The sequence below is a fragment of the Aythya marila genome (genome assembly GCF_965140915.1).
Source record: "Aythya marila genome assembly, chromosome: 2".
NCBI classification, from domain to species: domain Eukaryota; kingdom Metazoa; phylum Chordata; class Aves; order Anseriformes; family Anatidae; genus Aythya; species Aythya marila.
The window spans coordinates 104818786-104837959 of record NC_139043.1 but is presented as its reverse complement, the minus strand read 5'-3'; the positions used below and the strand labels follow the sequence as shown (position 1 = coordinate 104837959).

Genomic DNA, 19174 nt, shown 5'->3' with positions numbered 1-19174 from the left:
CAAGGGCTGTAATTTATTCTGCACTTATTTCTGTGATGTTTGCCAAGGAACTTTTGTCTTTGCGTTGTATCTTACCATACAGTATCTATAAATGTGCAATTATATGATTATAAAATTGTTTTTTGGATAATTAAATGAATCTATGCCTGTAATTTTTTGCAAGCAACCTTTTCTTTCAAAAGAGTTGCAGAACTGCTTCTAATCGGAGTTACAGTAACATGTGCCTTAGACTTACTCTACTGAATATTCACTTTAGGGAGCTGTCACTTTTCCCCCATACCTACAGTCTGACATACCCGAGGGGGTGATAAGAGTTTATGCTCCACTGCATTCAAAAGTCTCTATGGCAATTCAACTCAACAGCCAAACAAAAGCCAAAGACATCCTGGCTCGATTCCACTGTGAAAACAGGTGGGTAAAACAGAACATTTTGTTTTTCCTGAACAGTAATACCAGAACCATTAACGAATAGATTGTCCCCTTTTCAGAGACTCATTGTGTTACAAGAATTCTTTTTATATTCTAAAATTGCTAATTCATGGTTACATCCGTCAAAGAAAATTTAACCACTGATTTTATTCTTTAAAGTTTACTTAATAATTGGCTCCCACACAGAATCAATCTGCCCTCTGTTTTGCCACTACCAGAAACATATGTTATATAGGCTTGCCACATAAAGAATACAGAGATTGTCTTACATCTGTCCATAAAACGTTTTATTTCTGTAAAGTAATAATTGTTAACAGCTATGGGAAATGGCAAATTGTATTTGAAAGCCTTTCCTGCAGAATCTTCCAATGTTAACACATAATTCTATTCTTTAAATAAATAATAAACAGTATAATAGAAAGCTTAGTTAACTGTGACAGTAAACTGCCTCTGCAGCAGATATATTCTGCTTTGTTTGGTAGAAGTCCATTTGATTAGTAAATTCATCAGAGAAGGGAAAAAATATCAATTTTCTGCTTAATATAGATGACAGTTGATAGGGCAGAAGTTATAACACAAAAAGTAAACTGAACCTTTTTTTCTCTCCTAGCCATGGATCTTCACAGAACATGAGAGGCCAGATCCAAAGTTTACATGAAGTTGGAGGAAACATAGGTAGGTCTCCTATTTGAAAATTGAACTCCGAATGTCCTTAGCCTCTTAAAACATCACAGGTCAGTACTGTTTCCACACAGCTGGGTCTTTCCTGCACTCCAGTCCATCTGCAGGAAAGGTGTCTGATCTACAGTTGTTAAAATCAATCCAAAGATGCCTGCTGACTCCAGCATGACTGGAGGAGCACCCTGCAGGATAGAGTGACCTGATGGCAAGATCTCAGCAGGACTCCTTATGATCGCTGTCGTCCTGCCAAATTCATCTGACCTTTCACTTACCTCTCCTGCACTTACAATTGGGCATTTTTCCATGGTTAAGAGATCCTTGGTCTTCCTCTTGTGAACACATTCTACCTCACTATTACATCTTTTCCTAAAACACATTTCTGTTTCTTCCTCACTGTGTGTAAGTGTTAACCTCCCAAAATATAAACACGGAATGGAGAATTCAGCCCCTGCCTATATGGGTGTAATATATTTGTATTAATACGTGTACTTTATTTATATTATGAATTCCTTGCAGTAATGATTTCTTTTTCTTCTATGTTCCATGCAGTGACATTTTTGTAATACAAACAGTGGTTTGCCGCCAAAAAAAGGTCAAAAACCATATTTTAATTTGATATTGCAAATCCTTACTCTCTCCTTTCTCTATTCATCTTGAAATTCTGAATGATCGGAGTCTTATCAGTTGTCTGATGAGACTCATTACTTCTAGGTTCAGCTTTAAACAGTTTCTATAAAATTATTACAGAGCACCACAGACTTATTTCAATGGTAGTCAAGAACCAGTCTTTTTTATTGCTATGTTCATACAAAGCTTAATTTGACTACTGGTTTGTTTTGCCTGGTTAAACAGGATGGCCAAAAGATGCTAACACAGGAGATGATCCTAAAGACTTTTTGAAACAATCCCAAGTATTCCAACATGTTCTTGAAAAAAAAAATCCAGACATTTACTTTGTATATATTTTTGTTGGTGGTAGTGTGTTTTGTTTTTAATATAATCCTAGATGTTCCAGGGTGCCTTGTTCCATCAATTCATTTATATTGCTTTCACTTGAATAAGATCATCAGGACCCTAGTGACATAAGTAGCTGGACAAAAATTTTACTATCATCATTTGTGTCACAGAGGCATAACCTCACCAGTTAAATTGCTTCATAACCCAGCATAAACCCAATGTAATCCAACAAATCAACTTAACTCAAGCATTTATTGCCTTATTATTCAATTAACAAGCACCAAATGCCTCTTTTAGTGTGAAAGGCAAATTGTGGCAAAGGCAGCAGGGACTTCCCAGCCAGCCAATGCTCATTTCCCGTCACCAGTCAATGAAACCCTCAAACTGCCAGACTTCAGACCTTTTTTTTTTTTTTTTTTTTTTTAAACTGGAAACTTTAAACAGCAACTGCCAGAAACCTTTATATAGTCTGTATTTGTCTTTGTGAGTTCCTACATAGATGGGAACATGATTTACAGAGTTGCTGTTTCAGTATTTAAAAATAGCACAGAAAAAAAGTTACAGAGGTATAATTCCAGTCCAGTAAATTGAAAGAAATAAAAAAAGTATATCCTGTGTCACTTGCTGTAATAGTGTTGTTATTAGTTATAGAGAAACCATAATATTTGTTTAACATTTGACTAAATGCCTCATCCATAACTCTGCGTAATGAAAGGCATCCTGCCTGGAAGTGGAAGTGAATTATGAATCTCACTGAGAAAATCACTGGCACATTTACCAAGGCCCCTATCTGTAGCCAGAAGACATTAGCTTGACACACAAAGCTCACTATGTGCACATCAGAGATGCATTCAAGGACATTTCAACATAGCCCTATCCCATTCACTAAATGCGCTCAAAGCATGATACGATTCACAGCTGTCAATTTTTGTTTCAGGTCAGCACTGTTTGGATCCAGACGCATACATGTTAGATGTTTACCGTGCAAATCCTCAGGCAGAATGGGTGATAAAACCAAAAGCAAGCTGAAGCACAAAGCTGCAGCGTACTGGACGAAGGCCAAATGGACAACTGTGATGCCTGTCATTTTCAGAAGCTCTTGCCTTTTGCCAGAGATGAAAACAAAATGGTAGCTATCTACAGGATGTTATTCCTTCCTACCATACTGTCCAACTGATGTTGATCATATACTACTTTCGGTATAAGCATCGTCACTCCAGTTTCTGGCCAATTTGAAAATAACACATCAGTTAAGCTTTCGTATGGATTGTGCTTGTGCCAGTTGGCCCAGGAGTTGAGGTAGACAGACCAAGGTACGGAGGCACTGACAACAACCTATTGCATAGGGAGTTGTTCGTTTCCTGACCTGGAATCAGAAATTGATCTTTGGAAAGGAAATAATCCAGTGGCATCTGAGGATGCATGAAACACTACCGACCACAGCATAACACAGAAGCATCACAGTGACATTCAAGAAGGTATCTGTCAAGCATGGAACAGAGGTGCCTGACCTGCAGCAGTGCCAAGACATAGCTGTGTGATAAAATCAAATCTTTCTGCTGAAAGTAAACCTGTGCAGTGTGCATTACTGCAATATTTACATCTCTCAATCACTCCTCATGAGTACTTGGTGCTGGGGGAGGGAGGGAAGGAGGCAAGGGGGGGAACTACTGTGTAGACAGCTATACTGTTTTATGTATGTGCCACTGTATATATAACTATCAGTCTTCTGAAATCATCTGTCTGGATCTCATTACTGCATGCATTTGTAGCGCCACAAAACATTTTCTCCGTCCTTCCTCTGTCAGACACACAAGCTTCAGGAGACGAATACTAAGTGAGAAGGGGCACATCCCCTGGCTCCATCTTTTACTTGATACACTCAAGTAAATGAGTGTAATGCCACACACTATGTGTTATGCGTTAATGCTGCCACTTACAGACACCAATTTTTGTTAAATATTATAGTTTCTTAATTTGTAATCTAATTATTTTCTTTTGTTTATTTTAGCTTTGATGTGTAAGCAATTTTTGTACTATTCAGCTACATTGAGAAGAAAGATCTTTGTCCAGACCTTGTATAACACAGCACAGAGAAGAAAAAGAGCTTCCGATGAGCAGAGGGATTTAATACTCGTTTAACATTGGCATACTAGGCCCTTAAGACCACAACCATACTAGGCCCAGTTCTGCTAGGGTTTTTACAAATACGTAGCAAACTGCAGCTACTTTTACAGGTTGCAGTCTATGAAAATACATAGGATGACAAGAGAACAGGGGGCTGCAACTGCCTTGGAAGTTCAGCACAGCAAATATAAGACAGGATGTCTAGTTGGCAGCCAGTCACAAGGATGAGCATCCTTCCTCACCTAATCATCTTGCTCTGGGCTACACTTTATATAATCAAAGCATGTTTGTTAAGTAGGAAAATCACAAGTGTCCATCAAACAGAAAGTATTTTTTCATCTTTGTCTTAGAAAAAAAGTGGGAACTAACACTTTCAACACCTTCAGGGACACCACAATGTCCTTGTCATTACATTAATTAATGTATTGCACAATGAGTTCACCCACAGTGTGATCAGTGGGTCTTGTTCATCATCTGGATACACAGATGAAACAAAAGCTGGTGCTCCAGTTACCAGGTACCAATGCAAAAGTCTTCTGAACCAGGTTTTCCATGAGAACATAAAGTACATTGTCCTACAGAGAAAGCCTGCAACCTTGTGATGGTCTGCTGAAGCTCTGTGATGATGATTTTCATACTTAAGAAACCCTACTCCTGGTTCAAATTTAATTGTGTTCTCCCATAGTTAACTTTCTTTGTCAGTGTTCAGTGAATGAAGTCAACATCTAATCTGTAATTTTACCAGCAACAATAATGTCTACAGAGTGCAGATCGTGCCTGTTTTTCCTTCTTGAAATTAAAAATGATAAAATTTTGCAACAATATTTTTTTGTTTACTTTAGAACAGTGTAATTCTTGTATTTCTAATTTGTTTTTCATAACACTAATGGGTGCATAGTTGCAGCCAGGCTAAGACCAGGACCATTGTATTATAACATACACTGCTTATTTTGACAACTATTTATTTTAAATATATGAGAGAGAAGAGATCTGTGGTTTGCTTATAGAACTCAGCATTAACGTTTTGTCACGTGCTTCATTCTTGATTCCCTTTACTTCCCCCTGTGGCCATGGAGAATTCCTTCTGCTATGCTGCCCTCCTTTTTTAGCTGTAAAACAGGACTAGTACTTTCCTTGTAAAGGTAATGTGAGAATTAGTTGGAGTTAAATGCTGCACTCACCAAACTCCATGAGCAGAGCAGGAGTTATAAACATCCATTTAGGAAGGACAAACTCAGCAAAGGGACTTTAAGTGGAAAGTGCTTTGAATACGAAATGCATAATAGAAATGCTACGCATCATTGTATTTATATCCAACGAAAGAGCTTTTATGACTATACAGAAAGCCTGAACATTAACTAGAGAATCTGAAATGTCATAGCAAACAAGATAACTCCTTCTACAGTACTTTCAAACACACTGACTTTCACTTTCACCGTCTTGCCCACTCCCTTCAATCTGTTCTCAATAGCTATGCAAGGGAAAGAAAGGTACAGAGCACCTGTGTTCAGGCGGTTACTTACTTAGCATGTTCTGGACCCTGAATTGAGGACTCCATCAAAATGGTTTCCTCAATCTCATAGTACTCTGCATGGGATAGAAGGGGTTATCTTTCACTTTTTACCACTTTGCAACTTAGAAAAGACAAATATGATGTAGTGAAATCCATTCCATGAACAGTTGTTTCACACTAAAGTTGCCTATAACTTTGTCAGACATGCATGTTAGCAGATGAACTAGATTCTGCATACAGTGCCCAGACTACTACAATGTGGCCAAATACCTGATGTCTCTGAAACAGAATGGTAATTATTATTATTATTTTTTTAATACAAATGGACCTAATGACCCATGTGTACTGTGGTTAATACTGTTACACATTAAGTTGTTTTGTGGTGTTGTGGTACACTAACTTGAATTAATATGCAGCAGACAAAGTGAACAATCTCGCCAAAATTTATAAATGTGAGATTTCAACCTAAGGCATTAGATTTCAAAATGCTAGCAGAGGTAGCTGGAATTTTGCTCCTCTTGACAGCAGTTGAAGTAAAAACAAAGTTATGTTGAAAGCCATTAATAAGAAAGTGGTAGCAAGAAGGAAGAGACTTGTTCAAAAATCTCCAAAGATGCCTGTAGCATTTATATACTCCAATTTATATATTCTGTGGTTCTACAAAGACAACTTTTTGCATATCAACACATACAGAGAGAGAGAGTATTGCAAGAAGTAGGCATCAGAAACAGAGTAGAATGCTCTAACCTGTTTATTCAGCTAATGTCATCATAATGTGTGCGTGTGTGCAAATGTGTCTGTGTCTGTGTATAATAAAAACTACCTCACTCTCCATTTTCCAGTAAAAAAAAAAAAAAAAAAAGGTTTAGAAGTTCAATATTCCAAAACTTTCTAATATTAATTTCACCTCTCCATTACTCTTTTACATAGATAAAATGCTTCTCCTTATAAGGGGCAGTATTTGGAAATTATCTAAAATATACATTAAAAGACATATTTGAGGATATGGATAAAACTTCATCCAAACCATGTTGCCTCAATTACTGTTTGTAATGTGAACCTTATTTGATCACATCCTGGGGTTAACAGACAAACATTGTTTCAGTTTTTATTTTCAATTGCTTTCCAGTAATGTGTATCTTCTCTGGAAAATAATACAATGCCACTAATCAAAGCAAAATGTTTGCATGTACATTTCCCTTAAACTCCTCATTATAATGTTAAGTGTTTTGTTGAAGTAAACCCATGTATTAGTGTATTTGTACAGCAGAATGTGTCCATTGTATTGTATTCATGTCAAAAATAAAAGCAGTAACAACAAAAAAAATCTTCAAAGTGAAACACATGGTTTTCTGATGGAAGCAGGTGACAGAAATTGCAAAAAGGTGTGGTGAATCTGTCTCAAAGGCAATTCTGTTGGTACACCACCTGAACAAGTACACAAAAAGATAAAAGACCACATTCTGCCACATTTGCTTAAGTGGAGGATTTTTGCTTCAGGAGCTTTTCTCTTGGACTACTCCAATGCACAAAACAAAATGACACTACTTATAATCCTGCCTCACTTAAATTAACAACAAAGTACTTTAGGTTTCATTGGAGATGGTATATTTTAAAACTACTATAAAATAAGTAGAACGATATTGACCTTGGAAGGAATTGTAAACATGCATGGAAAAAGAAAAACAAAATTATGAGGCACAGACAAAAACTCTGCTGGTTCAAAGACAAAAAGGAGAGGGAAGTGACTTATAAAGAACTACATTTAGTATAGACTCATCTGTAAGTACCAGACACATTTCACCACTGGTCAGTGATCCAGTCAGTTGATGAGTACACATTCTTACTTGAGTCAGATTCAGCATGTAGCCCCCAAGCTACACTTGGGGAAGTGTATGGAATTGAAGCGTCATTTTAGAAAGAGAGGCAGGCATAATAAGAAAAGAGAGAGAGAACTGCTGTCTGGCCTGCTAATTAGGACATGGAAGGTGTTCCCTTTCATCCTGTAAGAAATACTGTTTTCCCAAGAAAGATGCATTAGTTCTCTTTGCAAAAATACACAGTTGTTGCCAAAGCAAACCCCAATGGTTTCTTCACCAACACTGTATTTCACGTGCTTCTTTGTGCTGGGGAGTTGCTTCTTGTCCTGCCTAAGATAATGTGGCTTATGGGGGCCAGGACTGGATATTAAGCAGAAGGAATGGGGATCAGAGTTACCATATAAACTATAAACAAGGAAATTCTATTCTTTAGACTCTGAATTTGATACCTTCAAAGTTATGCCATTAGTCTCCTGCTCCCCCTGCTGGCACTTGTACATTTCACTTCATAACCTTACAGCTCTTTTTCTTCCAATTGAAATATATGAATTGCTGAGCTACATGAAATAATGCAGTTTATTGTAGTTTTATTACATGATCCAACATTATTGCTGGTTTATAAAATGACCAAGACACAATAAAATGAAATACTGTCAAGTAATCAAGAGAACACATATTGTAAACACTGATTAATAAAAATTCCCAAAAGAAAAATACCCAATTAACGCCATTAACATTGTAGTAGAGGTATTTGTTGTTTAGAAAAATTCTAGTTAAAATTCAGACATAGAGCTTCTTACTAAAAAAGATGACCTGAGTTGGAAACAACCAGAAAAAAAATAAAATCAAAGAGATGCAGGTTCGCACCAAAACCTTCTTTTCATTACAAAATGAGAATGAAAAATAACAGATCAACAAACAAACAAAAAATTAACACTCTCTAATCCAGACAGGCTTTACTGCTGTTCAGTGCTCATCCCCAGGGCAGGAATGAGGAAAGACTCCACGCAGGTCAAAAGCTTTGCTGAAGTCAAACAATTCTGCCTGTTGGCCCTTGTTCAGCACAAGGTTCCTCAAACAGCCATGGAATGAGCTCTTACTCGTGAGACAGTTTTGCTTCACGTCACCTGAAACCAAATATGAAATATGTAGAATATATCTCCAATGAAATGAAACAACACAAAGATCCAGGTTACTATTTCATAGCTTCCCATCCGTCACAAAAGAGACAGAAAAAAGAAAAAATAGAGGAGCACCAAGTTCCATTCATGATCTTAATAATAATAAATCTTGATAAATAATTAATTAATAATAAATAATAATGAATCTTAATAAACTTATCTGACTGATCCCAACCATAATTGTTTATTTTCACAGTGTACCCTCCCAGCGATGACTTTTCTTCTTCTACCGCATCGTTTGGCTTTGGCAGAGGCTGATTCTTGATTTCTAGCATCCCACCATGGATGGGCATTGTTGCCTTCAAGCATTAGCCATGCACTGGGACAACTTACATGTATGCAGGAATAAATTGCCCCAGGGGACAATGGGAGATTAGAGTGAGGAAAAGAGAGGAGAAAGCCATTTTACATGTGTCTTCCAAGTAAAAATTGTATCAGACAGAATATGAAGCATCAGCCGAGCTATACACAGTCATAGATTGCATTTACAAATAAAAGGCGGTACAGAATTCAACTCTTTTTTCTTTAAAACCTGTGAAAAATTTCACTCTATACTCTGTTCACTCTATAAGACTAATTAAGATCCAGTTAATTACCATTAATTCATTTTTCATAAAGAACCAAAACCTTGTCCAACTGAATGCTCTGTAACATTTTAAGGTATTATCCCTAAAGCTTTCCAAATATTTAAAAGCTGAGTTTGCCCTTGAGATTTCATCACTCTGTTTTCACACAAATGGAAATATTTGAACTGACAAACTGAAACAGCTGTTTTGATGGGCATTTGATGCTATGTTTAAAGGTACAGAATATTAAAAATGATACAAAGCCTACTCAGTAATGATGTGATTCTTAAAACATAATAAATAAACATATTTCTATATGCCTACAAGAAGGCTAAGCTCATGATCATCCAAATTCAACCCTCTTAATGAACAACTTCTCCTGGTTCAAATTATCAGCTAATGAGTTACACTATTCAAACAATTCAATTATATATTTTTTGTGTTACTATCTATTTATGTTGCCATTATACTACGACTGACAAGCAGTTAAATCAGAAGGAAACACACACAGAGTGAGGGAGACATATATGCATCTGCTTCAATTTGGCTTTTGCATGCACAGCCCCTGACATTGAACATTAGCAAAAAATAAAGCAGATAAAAGCACTGTATAACCTTTACTTAGATGAATGTAAAAGGAAGCCTTAATATGAATTTGGCTGTAAGAGAACCAAACATGAACGTACACAGGCAGGATGCTGTGAATCCTGAGACAGACTGTGAAAGACAAGCCACATGTAGGAAATCCTTCTCATGAACTAAGGAGTAGTTTTATGTAGGAAATAAAATGATTCAGTTGATCTTGCCAACTCACACAACGGCTAAATGCATTCCTCCACAAAGATAGAACACACAAATATTAATATGCTGTGACCTCGGTGACAATGTGAAAAATGGTAAGTATGTTTTATAACTCAATCATGAACTTTATGACTGAGTGAGAAGGGTTGGGGGAGCCAGTTCTTATGACAGAGTGAGCACACAGGAGGGAGAGTAGGAAAAAGAAATATTATTGTACCTACCAGGATAACCTCCAACATAAATGGGATTGTTTGTGTCTGCAGATGTTGACTGAATGTAGGGATTATCAGTTTGAACCAAATTCCCATCAATTATCAGTGAAATACGATGTTTGCTTTTGTTTGCTTGAAGCTTGTGCCATTTTCCATCACATAAACTATTTGTGACTCCTGGTTCATACGCAGCTGTTATTCTGCCAGCTCCATTGTTGACATGGAATAAAACCTGTATACACAGCCAGATTCCAAGAAAGATATAAAGTAAGAATAGAAGAACCAATTTCTCTAGATAAAAGTAAAATCATGCTGGTGCAGAGATTTTCATTTTAATAAACGCTCAGTAATTATGCAAAGCCAATGTTTACTTTGATAGATAGAGCGTGAGTCCTTACTGAAGTATCTTTAAAACCTAATAAACTTAGATCCATCCACACAGTGATCTGTTGCTTAGCTTTGTATACTTGATATTTCAATGTTTCTTACAAATACAACCAAATCCTTTTCTCAGAAAAGCTGAGACTTCAGATCTGAAAGAAGATCCACTGTATCTAGTTAAAGGGAAAGAAAATTAACTAAAAGCACTTATCATTGCCAATATTTGATTTTTCATGTCTTTTATTTTTCAAAGCAGTAGATGTTTCCCCAACTCTGTGGTAAGGATTAATATGTAAATATTAACAGAGAAAGTATATCCCACAAAAACAGTTATATATAATGCTGTCTCTAGCTGGGAAGCATTGAATAAAAAATGAGCTATTTCTGAGAAATGAAAATACTTAAGAGCAATCAAATATGCATTTTTTACTGCAGGAGATGAGTGGTGTACTACATATTGATTGTTAAAAGGCTTATGGAACATAACGGCCAGTGGATTTACAGTTAATTGCTCCGAGTATTGCTCATGAATATTGAAGAAGAGATTACAAAACAGGGTGTTTTGTACATGCAAGAATATGCTTAATAAGGACAAGTTTAGCTCTGTGGCAGAAAATGTATTAAACTGCAAGACAGGAATATATTCAGTCTACCATACAAATTATCTAGTACAGGAGGTCACAGTGGCTGCAGGTTAACATAAATTAAAATTAAAAAGGAAAAAGTTCCAGTGAATTCTGTTAATCTCACATTTTATTGTATGATGACAATAAGAAATGTGGAGACTGACCTCTGGGGATTTGGTTCTGACATTTTGCCTCCATCACATTTCACTGGTGTCTATTTAGTGCTACCCAATAGCCCAGCAGGTTCAAGCCTCTCACATTTAAGAAAGCCTCATGAAATGAGTATGCCAGCACAGGGTAGCCTACCTTGCCATTTACAATCTCAAGTCCAATGGCATCAACCTTAGCACTGCTGACCCCAAGGAGAACACCATTCAAGCCTGTTGTACGAAACTCAAGCGTGATGTTCACATCAGACCGGACTTTGTAACCTTCTCTATCTGAAAAATAGTTATAAGCTTCTAATAAAAGATTTGTAAACCACAGTACAAAGTAGCATTCATACATGTTCACTAAAATGCCTACAAAGGATGTAAATTAGTTTGTTGGGATATGACTTTGTAGAAACTCTGTCAAGTTTTTCCAAGTAATTTGTCCAAAGTCAAAATTCACATTATATATTGGAAAAGAAAAATTTCCAAATATTTTTCTTTGATTCATATAGATTTAATATATCCTATCTCGTTTGCTGCAGAAACAGTAAAGAGTGTAAATTAATATAATGCTTCATATAATTTGACAATTCCCCTGCATCATTTTTGTCTCAATTCACTTTACAGACCTCAACATACATGTAATATCATGAACATAGGTATTCTTAGCTGCTGAAGAAAGAGATAGTTTGTTTCTTTTCCCCAAATCATTAGCATTGGAGTGCTGCATCCAGGTCTGGGGCACTCAGAATCAGAAAGACGTGGATCTGTTAGGGTGGGCCCCAGAGGAGGAACACAAAGATGGTCAGAGGGCTGGGGCATCTCCTCGTCCAACCTGAGCCATTTTAGAATTCTATGATTAGGTCCTTCACTTGTGGAAGAAGATCCCCCTTTTAAAAAAAAAGGCCACTTGTGGACATAGGGATTGAAGCAATTCAGTTAGAAATACATATGCAGGGCATATTAATTATATATAGTTTCAGCAAGGCCTAAAAGCAGTTTGTTTTCATTACCATTAATTCAGTGAGGTTCTAGTTCCATTTAATGATACTTACAAAGAGCAGCAAAACCACTTCCATCAAAGAAAGTCCCTTCCTGCACTGTTACATAGCATTTATTCACAGCAAAGATGGAGACAGGGCTCTCCTTATCCAGTTGCTTGCTGTTAATGGTCATGCTGCCAATGCAGGCAGGAATACTGTGAGTCACCTAGGCATATTGAAACACAATAGTTAATGCATAATAAAAATTCCGGCTATGGTCCTTCAGTGATTTACATGTTACCGTAAATTAAAAATTCTCTCAAAACACATCAAGATCTAAAATATTTACATAATTGCATTTCTAGTTATTATATTTATTTATATAAGGTTGCAAACGTACACGATGTCTTATGGAAGCAAAAAAAAAAAGCATTGTATAGGAACACAGTATATACTTTTTATAATGTAAGAAAGAACTGCATTTGCTTGAATTTGAGCAGGGATAAACCCTATGGTTAAAGACATTTCAAACATGCCTCAACAAATTAACATGTAAATCAAGATTTTCTAAGACACTGTGCAAGTACATATCACCAGAGTTCTATCCAGCAGTAAGATTTATTCACATTTCTCTCTATCACTGTTTTTAGCAACTGCAGACTCAAAGTATTAAAATATTTGTTATTCCTACAATGCCATTAGAAAGCAAGGGTGAAGAAATTACATGCAGGAATTGAGAAACACTGCTACTGATGCCAGACTCCTCCCTAAGATAATGGCATGCACAAGGAAGAAGGTGACCAAAAAAAACCCACCATTTTAAAAGCATGTATGCTTTACTCTCAGACAGCTAATCCCAGCCTTTCAAATATTTAAGTCCTAGTTCTAAATCCAAAGGATTTAGGTACTAAAGTTTTTGAGGTTCTAGGTCATATTTTTCTCTTCTACTATTAAACATAACTTACTTTCTTCATCTGTTTTCAACAAAGAGATTGATAGAAGAAGAAATCCATTAAGAACTATTAATAAAACACAAGACTAGAACCTCTAGCTAGAATCCTAGAATCACTAAGCCATAGAAAGCTGGAAAGATTTATAGTTGGTAAATGGTCATAACTTTGTTGTTTGTTTCTTTTTTTTCCCCCTCAGAGACAGGATACTGAATCAGATGAGTTTGATGCAGTACAACCATTCTAATATCACACATTGTCAGACAACAACAGCCCTTGCCCCTCCTCAAACCTTCTTACATTCCCAAGATTCTTCGCCACATAGTCCAAGGGGAGTCCTCCCACATACAGTTTCCCCTCCACATCCAAAGTGCTGCCATCTCCCAGGGCACTGACTGCTACCAATTCATGTCCATCCACAATGATGATACCTTTTCTTTTAGCGTATTCTGTCTTTATCTGAAAAAAAAAAAAAAAAAAAAAAAAAAAAAGAGCATGAAAACAGTAAGCTGAATCAGTCACCTAGTCATCGTTTGCCAAAAAAAAAGCAAGAAAGACAATTTTTAAAGGTTAGTTTGCTTTGATGTACTATACTGAGGCGTCCTCCTAAAATTCACAGAGGTACGACTTGCACTTCAGAATGCAACTAAGCAGGTTAAACTGCTTTCTTGCCTGCCCAAGGGCCTACACTGATTGTGTGTTGGTCTGCACAAGTTTTTCAATATCTTAACAATTAATATTTAAAATGACTGGTTTATTGCTTTAAGATATGAGTACATAACAGAGTTTGAAAAGTGGAGTTCTGTGCTAGTCTGCAACTGTACCATCTTAGCTCCCTGAAGTGCATAGGCCTATGCTGCAGTTTTATGATGGGCAGTGATGAATTTGCTACAACCAAAAAGATGTCCAGTCCTGTCCATCTTGTTCATTCATGCCCCTATGCCTTCCTTGCACTAAAACAGTTACTCACATGCAGATGAGGTAATTGATTTGTAGTCAGCTAACCATTTATTCTTCCCTAGTTACTTGTAGCCAAACTCAGAATCCTAATCAGGTTCAACGTGAGGTTTCATGAACATTTGTGTTGGTCAGGGAATAAAGTGATAGCAGGGTAATATGAGCACATGACAGAACAGAAAGAAGTACTTCTTTTGGCAGCAATGCATGCTAGCTTAAATTGATTGTACAACTACTTCAATAATCATCCTCAGCTTTGAAATGGTGTGACAGCCTTAATCTCAGAAAAAGGTTCAAGCACATTTTTTTATGCTATTTGTAGTAAAGGTAGGTCAGCAGACCTCTCATACAGAATCTGTTCATCTCTTATAAAGGAGATGATATGAGTATGAGGTTTTATGTAGGTATATTTAATTTTAAACAAGCAACTGTAAATCCTGGAATGTTTTTCCCTTCAGGGTAGACAGCAGAACTTATCTGTGATATCTCTCTCTGACAGAAGTTCATGTTTGCTTTCTTTATGGTAGTTTTTGCTGTTTGTTATTCGACTGCTTATATTAAAAAAAAAAAAAAAAAAAAAAAAAAAAAAAAAAAAGTAATTCTGCTGATTCCCTAGGCACTTGGGAAAGGTGGCAATCCTGTGTCATCAATCACCTTGCCCCAGAGAAGCCACTTCCTGGGGTTAAGGCACCACATACGGACAAGCAAAGAGAAGGATGAATATTGTCATCCTCATCTGCCCTAAGGAAAACTCATGTGGTGAGAGCTGCTTTTAAAGCTTATGCAGATATCACAGAAATTTCTTGCCAAGAAAGCCAGAACCAACAGTCAGTGGGGTTGTGCAGAGGAACTGGCTGATGCAGAGCCTCTGTACAGAAGGTCATGCATGTTACATATTACCTGAAATCTACAGCTATAATTTCTCCCCAAACTCTTCTTATGGCCAAGTTCTCTCCCTCCAACTTCCGTTCATTCCAAATATCTAGCTTTCTCTTGTTGCATCAACCAAGGTAAAGAAAGAGAGTGCTTCCCTGTTCGTACTATCCATATGCTCAACTGCTCATGAAATGAGCTCCTACAATGTGCTCGGATATTAAAGTGGTAAGTGGGAGAAAGGAGAAACTGTGCACCCATAAATCCTTTTCATTCTGTCCCACAGTGAATTGTAGGTTTTTGGTAGCACAGTGCATGGAAAGCTCTCTGTGGAAGAGATCAGAGTTTCTAGACCTTTCTGTTGGTTTCTTCTCCAGTGAAGAAGATGACTACTGTGCTAATTACATAATGAGTGAACTATTTTATTCCTAAATAATCTGAGATACTTGACAGTAATTGGCTACTGGAATTGATGCATAATGAGAATTTTAAAAGGAAGTAATTATACTTGAATACAGTTATCTGTATGGTTTAATGACTGGGTTAAATCCTGTTTGCCCTTCAACAGAGAAATTGCACAGGAAAGGAAGTGAAAAGCCATCCAAGTAACACCAGGGAAGAGAAAATGGAGTACAAGATCAGTGACTACCTACCGTATGCCATTTTCCATCATTGACAACAGCAGGGTGAAATGCTACTGCTTTTCCTCGGCCTAGATCAAATGAGAAATAGAGCTGTCCCCCATGAAGCTGTAGGGCTGCATAATCAACCTGGTTCTGGTGAGCCATGTAGTAAATCAGACCACTGGAGGCAAAGGTTCTGAGATTCAGCTGGACAGAAAGTCTAGACAACAAAAATTCAGTGTTACTGATGGATACTTTCTTCTGCATTGATAAAAAGCTTCTCTGGAGGCAGAGAACAGCCTCAACCAATTTAATTTTAAGAAAGGACATTGTTTATTACAAAGGACATAAAAGTAGAATTTGCATTGTATTCTATGAAAGCATGACCTATAATGTATTTCATAATACAAATCAGTGCTGTACCTCTTAGAAATGCAAAAAGAACTTGTCACACACTGAGCTGGGTTTTAAGAGGGATGGGCTTGGCTGTTTGCAACTGCAGGCTTGCCCATTGCCCCAAGGAAGGAACAAATTCCATTACTGCTGGCCAGACTTGCTGGAATATAAATGAGTAGAGTGAGAACAGAGAGAAGCTTAAAGGTAGAGGAGCTGCTTCTAGTCTTTTGGTCCCAAAAAGCTATTTATGGAGCAGTCATTTATTATGGAGACACTAGGTTAGACCTGTAGAGCATCAACCCCTGTAATGTTTATATTTGGTAACTAAGAAGAAAAGAGTGACTCTTTCCAGTAGTCTTATCTCCTTTGGTGACCTGGGGAGTAAAACAGACATAGAAGGTACAATTGCAGAAAATCCAAAGGAGAGGGCAAGGTGTTATCTGCATTACCCAAAGAAGCAAGGAACAGCTGAGGTCTGAATATGGAAAACAGAAATCCAAAATGCTTACAGGAGGTTCAATAGGGCTCTTAATTATGAAGGAAAAAAAAAAAAAAAGCAGAACTCTGATAAAGTCACAACCACAAACGTGTTAGGGACATGCTAATCATGATCCAGTGGTTACAATACCATCTTCCATGAGGAACTCACAGAAATTGAGGCAAGGTCCATTTTCAAAACTCATAATTCTGCATGAAAACCATCATCCCACTTCTAGTAGCTCAATACAAGATAACACAGGTGTGCATGCGTGATTCAGGAGATACTCACTTCTTCCTGACAGTAGACTGATTGAAGAGCAGTGTCAAGTGGCTGCCTTTGGCAAGTCCAAACTGATGGGCACCTTGAACATGATCAGGCAGCTCATCTTTTGCACATACTACCTGTTAATGAAAGGACTTCATTAAGAACAGTATCGGCTGCTTGTCAGCAATGCTGAATGACAATGCACCCATGCTGAACTTTGTAAGAAAAAAACCAGAGCCACATGATAGCCACAAAGCAGAGAGTAACATCAGTAAGCTAAACTCCTAATACTTTCAAGCTAGCATTAGTCTCAGAGAGAATTAGTTGTAATGATTAAGCTATGTCTCACAGATAACACTGGCCTTCTCTATCGAGAAATGTTTATAGTTTGAGATGTATTCATTCACATTTCTCTTAATTGATAGTCCTTTTGATAATGAATGCTGGAAGATGGAGTAGAATTTCAGTGAAAATCTTATGGACTTAGTAGAAATATTTTACCACTTAGTGAGGATGCACATTTTTGTTATGATTCAGGGAATAAAAAGCTGAGTAACAGAGCATGAGTCAAAGCTATACTTTAGCTGTAAGGACAGCTTGTTTCTTTTTATAGCCACAGTTGTATGAAATGCATAAAATCCTACTTTCTTTTGCCACAGAAAAATGATTTCAAGATGCTTTGGAAACACTTCATCATAAAGATGTGCAGCTGCAGAAGGAGAGATGAAATGATGCCTTCTCTCTTGGGAACAGGGACTGTGTGAGAGGAAACAGGTGCCAAGCAAGCTGTATTCAGGCACTGTGTCTCTATAATGGTTTGTGCCTTGTCCTTGACACAGACCAGAGACTATATGTGTGTGACCAGGAAAATGTGAATGCTAAATTGCACAGCTAATGCAAACCTCAGCATGGTGTCACTTTGGCAGGAACACACTAAAGATAATAGTTACTGTCAAGTCCTTCTGCTGAGGGATTATCACTCCACTTTTCTTTTTAGTGTTGCTGCCTGAACAATGATAAACCTAACTACATTTCCCTTTCAAAAGACCTGCTACACAGGTTTCTATCTCAATTTTTCATAGGAAATAATCAATTAAAATCCACATTTGTTGACCATCTACATACCATAGAAGAAACTATATTTGTTATACAGCCCATATTTTGAAGATTCTCCACAAAGCTGAAATGCAGCTTTCTCCTGAGTTCTTTCCTAAAAGAGGCAATAGAGACTTGTTGTAATACATACTTTTTTTGAATCTGTAAGAGGCCTCATGGGAGCCGGTAAAGCCTGAAGTTCAGGTTGAATATCAAAGTCTTCTAGCTGTATGGCTGGTTTAGGCTTCTCTGACAAAAAGCAGCTGTCCATATCCACATATTCATACTTCATGGAAGTGGTGAAATCCAAAAGTCTGTGTTTTAAAAAGTAATACATTAAAAGGTGAAATCCCAAATCCCTACATTTTACAAGCACAGGGAGAGTATTTTACAAGGTTTTTCACTGGTAATAGGAGAAAAAAAATCAGCAGCATGCTGGCACAAGAAGATTGAAAAGAGTTAAATAATCTGACCATAGAACAATGATAATAGAAAATATTTGTTGAAGACTATTTCATTTATGTATGCAGATGAGACTACAGCAGAGGGTTGCATTTTGTGCAGCATCTATATACACGTTAAAGACATTATTAATGTTATTTAGAAATGTAGCTGGTAATACTCAGTATTAATTTTCTGCATGTTTTGATAACAGATCATTAGCATAAGGCTTGTATCATGTTAAAAAACAAGTGGGTAATTTTATGAAAACAATTACAAACTACAATTACTAATTACTGTACAGTTTTCCAAAACATGGAAATTACCACTCTGACTTACTCCTTGTTAAAAATAAGATTGCTGATACAGCCACGAAAGGAGCCAGTCATTTTTAGCCCTAAGAAGCTCTCTCCTGCTGGAATGCCACCAGCATAGAAGTTGGAAATATTCATGGGACTCATTTCTGTTGATGAACCAAGCCTCAGTTCTGAAGGGGAACTTTCATCCACTTGTACAGTTATGATCCTAAAAAGATAAAGTAGAAAAACATTCAACAAGGGCCTCAGACATTCTTATTCAAATCAACAATATTCCTTTTATCCTCAGAAATATCCTGTTCTAAGGAATTAAGATTTCATAACTTTGGTAATCCTTTCAATGTCTAT

At 37.0% G+C, this 19174-nt stretch overlaps 2 protein-coding genes across 5 annotated transcripts in view; one reads left to right on the top strand and one right to left on the bottom strand.

Moving 5' to 3' along the window:
• Window positions 1-7018, top strand: part of ARHGAP28 (Rho GTPase activating protein 28) — a 77377-nt gene extending 70359 nt beyond the window's left edge. For all 3 annotated transcript variants that reach the window (XM_082753343.1, XM_082753344.1, XM_082753345.1), the window contains 3 exons: window positions 257-411; window positions 1040-1104; window positions 3005-7018. In XM_082753343.1, the coding sequence (XP_082609469.1) occupies window positions 257-411; window positions 1040-1104; window positions 3005-3096 (312 nt within the window). In that variant the 3' untranslated portion in view covers window positions 3097-7018. The remainder of the gene's footprint in view (window positions 1-256; window positions 412-1039; window positions 1105-3004) is intronic.
• A 434-nt stretch (window positions 7019-7452) lies between these two features.
• The window catches only part of LAMA1 (laminin subunit alpha 1), a 103226-nt gene continuing 91504 nt past the window's right edge, over window positions 7453-19174 (bottom strand). For both annotated transcript variants that reach the window (XM_082754441.1, XM_082754440.1), the window contains 9 exons: window positions 18849-19034; window positions 18220-18382; window positions 16998-17110; window positions 15863-16052; window positions 13680-13838; window positions 12502-12655; window positions 11601-11734; window positions 10297-10519; window positions 7453-8654 (listed from right to left, as the gene is read on the bottom strand). In XM_082754441.1, the coding sequence (XP_082610567.1) occupies window positions 8494-8654; window positions 10297-10519; window positions 11601-11734; window positions 12502-12655; window positions 13680-13838; window positions 15863-16052; window positions 16998-17110; window positions 18220-18382; window positions 18849-19034 (1483 nt within the window). In that variant the 3' untranslated portion in view covers window positions 7453-8493. The remainder of the gene's footprint in view (window positions 8655-10296; window positions 10520-11600; window positions 11735-12501; window positions 12656-13679; window positions 13839-15862; window positions 16053-16997; window positions 17111-18219; window positions 18383-18848; window positions 19035-19174) is intronic.